The sequence below is a fragment of the Cricetulus griseus genome, chromosome X (genome assembly GCF_003668045.3).
Source record: "Cricetulus griseus strain 17A/GY chromosome X, alternate assembly CriGri-PICRH-1.0, whole genome shotgun sequence".
In the NCBI taxonomy this organism is placed as follows: Eukaryota; Metazoa; Chordata; class Mammalia; order Rodentia; family Cricetidae; genus Cricetulus; species Cricetulus griseus.
In genome coordinates, this window is record NC_048604.1 from 3,670,146 (window position 1) to 3,677,207 (window position 7,062).

The 7,062-nt window shown below is 45.4% G+C and overlaps 1 protein-coding gene across 1 annotated transcript; it reads right to left on the reverse strand.

Annotated features, from left to right (window-relative positions):
* Positions 1–241: 241 nt before the first annotated feature.
* Positions 242–6,401, reverse strand: Cnga2 (cyclic nucleotide gated channel subunit alpha 2). The gene is made up of 6 exons (XM_027432253.2): positions 6,292–6,401; positions 5,839–5,934; positions 4,783–4,953; positions 3,594–3,701; positions 1,977–2,083; positions 242–1,641 (listed from the first exon to the last, which is right to left on the reverse strand). Exons 1-6 carry the CDS (start codon positions 6,399–6,401, stop codon positions 242–244), a joined length of 1,992 nt encoding a protein of 663 aa, XP_027288054.1.
* Between the last annotated feature and the right edge of the window lie 661 nt (positions 6,402–7,062).

Sequence of the window (7,062 nt, forward strand, 5' to 3'; positions counted from 1 at the left end):
TCTCTTGTTCCTTTTCAGACTTGGGCAATAATAAGCACTTGGAAATCCAAACCATATAACCTACAATGTTCACAAGCTTGACTGTTAGCTGGACTTGGAGGGGAACTCCAAGACATGTAGCCCAAACCTTAAGCTTTGCAGAGAGCTCAGAGGGACATGAGGACAGATGCATGAAAATGTGGAGTTCTATATAGCACTTTTAACTCCTGGGGTCAAAGCAAGTCTGAATAGGCACCTATGGCTATTCAGCAGCAGCTGGCTCAGGGGTGTTTATTCCATCTGATAGGTAATCATCCTCGTGGCTCTGTTTCATCTTGGTCTCCAGCACTGTGATGCGTTGCTTGAGCTTCTGCTGAGCTCCAGTGTACTCAGCCAGCAGGCGGGCAAAGCGAGTATACAAGGTCTCCATGTTTGTCTCCAGCTGCTCCAGCTTCTCCTGAACATTTACCTCCATGCTGGCTGCCACTTCATTCTCATCCAGCAGACCTTCCTTCATCAGAATCTCCCGACCCCGCTCCTCCAGGACTTTCTTGGCATCAGGGTACTCAGTCACAGCTTCCATAAGATCATCCTTGGACAAGCAGAAAAGATCTGAGTAGCCCAAACTACGGATATTGGCAGTGCGCCGATTGCCCATTTTGCTGCCCTTAATATTAAGGATGCTAATCTCTCCAAAGCAGCTCCCAGCTGAGAGCAAGGCATACTGAGTCACACCATCATCAGCTACTACTGCCAACTTGCCCTCCTTGATGATGTACATTTCCTTGCCAATGTCCCCCTTACGGCAAATATAATCTCCAGGGCTAAAGACCTGAGGACGAAGCTTCAGTACCAGTTCCACCAGCAGGCCAGCCTCACAATCCTGAAATATACGTACTTTCTTCAGGGTGGACAAGTGGACATTAATGGCTATCTCAGCCCTGAGCTTTGCTGGCAGGTTCTTGAGGACTTCTCGTTCATCTACTGTCTTCTTATTGGTCCACAAGTAGTCAAACCATTTAATGACCTTGGCTTCCATTTCTTTGCTGACCTTTCGGAACTGCATGTAGTGCTTGACAGCATCAATCTTGGCCTGGAACTCTGCTCGTGTGGCATTCATGTTGGAGATCATGGAGCCTACATTTCCCACAATAGTGGCAAAGATGAGGACACCAATCAGGAAGTCAAAGATGACAAAGAGGTACTCCTCATCCTTTACAGGGGGTGGTGTCTCTCCAATGGTGGTGAGGGTCAGTGTGGACCAGTAAAGGCAATAAATGTACTCCCTAGCCAAGTAGCCATACTCAGGGTCAGTAATGTTGGGGTAAACCCAGGTGTCAACTCCAAAGCCGATGGATTTGGAGATGGCATAGTAAATGCAAGCATTCCAATGGATGATGACCAGGATGTAGAGGACCAGATTGCTGATTCGGAAGATGTTGGGGTAGCTGGTGCGTGTCTCAGTGCGGTCAAAAAACTCAAACATACGGGCAAAGTGTAACAGACGGTTGAAGCGCACCTCAGGGCTGTGGATGCCCACAGCAAAATAGATGAGGTCAGTGGGGATGATGGAAGCCACATCCAGTTTGAACTGCAAGGTGTGGATATAGTTGTCTCGCAATTTCTTGGGGTCTTTGACCAAGAGCCCTTGTTCTAGGAAACCTGATAGAGATACAAAGAAACATGTCACTTCCTTCATCAGTCCAGTCTCTCCCTAGAAGACAATTCTCAACAAAGAACAAACAGCTACTTAGCCTTCCTTCCCACAGAGGACTATAGACCACATAGCAAGACTGGCCAGAAGAACCCTAAGAAACCACTGTCAGATCTAAACCACCATAAGTATGTGAGAGAATAAGATTTAAAGAGTATCCTATCAGAGGTTCACCCAGGAAATGGACTTCAACATCATGTCCAGTCAGTTTCTTTAAACTTTGTGTTCAGTTCTTTCAATTTAGGAGTCCAAATGTTGCTGGTGCAGCCAGGTGTTTACTCACCTGTTCGCAGTCGAATGAAGAGGTCTGCAATGTAGACAGTATCTGAGAAGTAGTCCAGCACCAGCCATACCACAAAATAGTTTCTCTGTAGATCACTGAAGCAGGCTCTGTGGGAGGACAGGGCTGCCTTCACGAACAAAGCCTGGTAAGATTCCCTAGTGGCCCTTAGCTCTATACCTACTTTTACAGGAAGAGCTTCACGTGGCCACCAGGGACACCAGTGAGTCACAGTTGGCTTAGTGGCAATGACTAGTGATTTCTAACTCAGCCCTTTTTACTAAACAGACACCACTGCATATGCATCACCATTGACCATCATTATTCTTCTTCATCTCCTAGACTGAGTTTCAGAAACAGAACACATCTTAGTCATGACTATATGCCACATCCCTGGGCCAGGGCCCCAGACTGCATGTCATTGGTAGCCTAAATTGAATAAATTAATAAGGCATTAGAAGAACAGCTGACTGGCTTCTGTATCCATTACTTCAATAGATTCCTATTGAACACATCATTGAACCCTGGAAGGATGAGAATATAGATGTAGTGGGGGTTAAACTAGGGGTGGTGAGACTCAAGAAATATTAGTGACTATAGGAGCATTGTAAGAAGAATTGGCAAGATTTGGACAATGAGTGGGTAGAACCTAGGGAAGAGCCTAGGGAGGGGACAGAGGAAGGGAAAGTTATGTACTAGTCCAATGACAGAATGGTCACATTTAGAACCAAACTCCCACACAATGTGCAGAACAAACTGGACCTTCAGCCTTACTGGGCCATCAAGAGATAGGGGCTTTGTTCATGTTATCATTTCTGTTCAGAAGGCCCTCTCTGCCAACCTCACATATTTGAACAGATTACTGCCTCCCACCAAGATCTTAACTAAGGTTAGGCCCATTATGATGGTAATTTCTCTAGCAACTTGCTACCTCCAGTCCTTGGCCCTATGTTGCTCATTTCGTTTGTAGTGCATTTATATTAAGTCTAACTGAGAACACTAAAGAAACAAAACAGTGATTTTGTCTGTCCTGCTTTCCACTGTACACCCAACACGGAGCACAAAATCCAATAAGTATGCAGGTAATTCTTCTTGAGTGAATGATTGATACGGGGTTGTGTTATGTGGATTGCTGTCAGAAAAAGAGAGGACCGAGTTCAGTGGACCTTGAAGGTCAACCTTAGAGTTTTATCATGAGAACAATGGGGGAACACTAAACAGTTTTGGAAGAAAGAGTAATATAAGCAAATTCCAGCTTCTACATGGAATATTAGTTGCACGTGTGGCAGATGTACTGGAGGGGTTAAGTGTACCTCCAAGGCATAGAGGCAGGACTACCATAGACTTACCAAGGACAGTACTGATGTGCATGAAAAAGCTACTGGAGATTACAGGAAAGGCACAGGAAAAGGACCAACATGAAGACTTGATAGCACATTGAATACTGGGAGCATTAGGATAACAGATTAGATAAAAGAGAATCCAGCAATCAGAGAATTCAGAAAGAACATTGGACTGTGGCATACTCTTTGTCCAGAGTTGAGACTGCTGTGACCTTAATCCCATTTCCTGGGGACTGTGCTTCTGTAATCAATCTCACCCAGGTCCCTCCAAGCTCACCTGGCCACCAACAGGCACCAGTTGTAAAGAACAGGCATGGCAATGACAAACAACCAGCGGTAATACCAGTCTCCAGCTGGGTCCAAGACAAACAGTTCAAATTTCTTCCTGAAGAGACAAATAGGGGTCACTAGGGTGCTAGGACTTCAGGTTTCAGAACCCAAGATTCTCAAAAATATCAATGGATTATAAGGATTGTGGGTTGAGGAGTAGGTTGTCTTACAGTTTCCCTTTGCAGTGACCCACAGCAGGCTTCCATTCTGATAAACATCAGACCTCTGATCCATTCTGACCACTGAAAGGTTCATTGCCTTCCCTAAAAGGGCCTTGCCCAGAAGATGTATCAAGGACAGAACTTGTAGTAGATAGGCTTTGAGGGGGTCTGAGGAGGGTGTATCTCAGGAAGGTAAAAGAGCTTTAAGCCTGTCCTCACAGTCCCTTTGGGAAAAGAGAGAAACTCCAGGCGAATGATCTGTATATGCTTCCTCCCCATACTTCCTTTCAGTTCTCTAGACTTCAGCCTCCTAATCACTTTCCCAGATGCTTCATCCTAACTTAACAAAAGCCTTTTCCCTCCACTGAGCAGAGATGGAGGATGTCAACTTGGCCAGACACCCACTGTCATTGAACACCATTTATTCATTGAACATCAGACCCTTCAATTATTCTATTTTCCCTCTCCCTCCCCCCTCTTCTGCTCAATTATCTGGGTGTCATGTCCCTGACTCCCACATAAGCCCCTTCAAAAACCTGCTTTCTTGGCCATGGTGGACCTGGAATGGGCATGGCCTCAGTGGTACTCTGTTGACTACTGCCTCCCTGCCTGATCCTCACATATTGACTGCTGGAGCTAGGGTTGAGGTGGCATATCCTTGGTTGAGCTTCTCTTCTGCGGAAATTCAGTCCATGGGCAGCAAGAGAATTTCTAGCAAGGGTACCACTATGGTATAAAAAAATATACTTCAGTTTCCCATGGAAAGGAGATCAGTGCTGTTTGAGAGGCCATGGTTTAGGACAATGGAAATGTTCAGAGTAAAAAGAAACAGGTCATCTCTGCTCAACTCTTTATCTGTTATCATAGAGTTTGGCACAGCCCTGCAACACCCCTGATAATGGTTAGAATTCCCACTGAGAGCTCCCATGACAGGTGTGAGAGCTTTTGGAGCCCCCAGAGACTGGACAGATGTACTTGGAGCCCTTTCCATCTCCATCCTTGTCGCCTTTGCCATCTCCCTGATGTGTTGTCACAGCCTGGAGCTCAGGCCCACGGAAACGCTCTAGGAATGAATCAGGCCTTGGTTCCTCCTCACGGAAATTCTTGTTGGCCCAGTCTCTGATGACCCCCACAAGGCGGACAATCCTACAAGGGAGAAAGAAGGAGTGTGTGGTGTTTAGACAAGACCTGTCTAACAGTGTTCAGTGCCTCTTGAGGGAGAGGACAGAAAAGAGAATGCCAGAAATAAACTGGGCCATGATTTCCTGTATGCTAAGATCTGGAAAGAAGCCAGCATTGTGGGCAAGTATTGAGGTTCAAGCATTAACTGAAGTACATCCTGTGGGGGAGGGTGGCCCTCCAAAGATTTCCTTTGTCATGTGACTTTTCAGTTCACTGTGAAACTCAAACAGGCGATCCTCAAGGCAAGATTAATATTGTAAAGAGTCAGGACAGCCCAGTATGAAGATACTTCCAGGCTTCTTGATTTCTCTGTGATGCCTATGACTTTGAGGCATATATATATATATATATATATATATATATATATATCCTTTCTGCTATAAATAATTCCCTCTTCCCAGTGCTGAGGAAGCCAAATATGTAGGAAGCCTCCACTGCTTTGCCTCACAAGAACCTCTGGAGCAGTGGAATAACACCTCGACACTAGGATTCCTAAAGGATATCCAGGAGACTCTAAGGCCGTGGTTCTCAACTTTCCTAATCCTGTGACCCTTTAATTCAGTTCCTCAGATAGTGACCCCCAATCAAAAAATTTCCATTGCTACTTCATAACTGTAATTTTGCTACTGTTATGAATCGTAATGTAAATAACTGTGTTTTCTGATTGTCTTAGGTGACCCCTGTGAAAGGGTCATTCAACTCCCCAAAGGAGTTGTGATCAACAGATTGAGAACCACTGCTCTAGAGTTTTATAAAACTGGTGCAGCTGAGAGGAGGGCCATAGTTACCATTTAACAGGACCTAAGAACAGAAGGCGTAGCAGCAAGTCAGTTGAAGTGGAGAACTCACCTTCGGAAGCCACCTCTCCCGCTTCGTGGGGTATCCATGTCTGCCAGCCTTTGCAGTTCGGAGGAAGTGTCATCATCAGCTGCTGCGGACTGTGGTCTGCATACAAAGGAACAGAGTTGAGCCAGCTTCTCTCGGTATGACTTGTCTTTTCTCTTAGGGCATGCCTAAACATTCTGTAGTCCCTTCTGAAGATGTCCTAGAGCCAAATGGAGCTTGCTCTATGACTATAAGTCAGAGCTCCAAGGAGATAATAATAGACTCTTGGTTGTTGATGAAATCACCCAGTCTGAGCTGAGAGTGCAGCTCAGGAGGAGAGTGCCTTCCTGGCATGTACAAGACCCTGGGGTTCTATCCTAAGTCTGGCAAAAGAAAGGGGGTGAGATAGAAAGTGGAAAGGATGAAAGAAGGAAAAAGATAAGGAAAAGCAAAATTACCCAACTTCAGTAGACTCACCTGCTAACTGTCCTGCGGTCATCTTTGCCATTGGCCTTGATGGATGGCGGAGGATGATGATTGTGGTTATTAGCTGGAGAGCTCTTCACACCATTGGATTTTTCGGTCATCCTCCATGTATATCCAGGACTCTCACCTGACAAGGCAATAAGTAGTGAGCTCTAGTACCCATAGAGAGCAGGGGAGCTAGCGGTGAGCAGAGTTAGAATAGAACCAGGCCCACTGACATTGTGTAGTTTTGCAATGTTTAGATTTTAAATAACACAGCAGAATGAGGAGTTATAATCATTTTCTTGGCCCTTAGAGCTTGACACTGAAGCTAATGCTGAGTCCCATGGATACATATTGCTATAGCAGTCATTACTTGGGAGATTATGAGGTTTGTTCAAACATGGACAACATGAACAGAAGACATATTTACAAAACAGACTGAGAAAAAAAGCTGAGGAAAGAGCAAGGCAGAAGTGGGAAACAAGGTATCCAGTATCTCTCACCACAGTTGTGAAGATGGGGATCAGAGATCCTCACAGTAGTTTTTCTGTTCTAAGTCTGATCTGTATGCCCCACTAGATGTGAAATGGTTGGCATGCTCCCAGATTTCTCATGGCTTCTACTGCTGGACTTACAGCTACCTCTGACTCCACATCACTGCCGTGAATTCTCAGACCCAAGAGAGTTGTGTAATTCAAGACTCCTGTGATGCAAACTAGGAGTGGGCAGGAAGAGGCTTTCCTTCATACTTTGATCTGTCAGCAGTGGGGGAGATGGGAC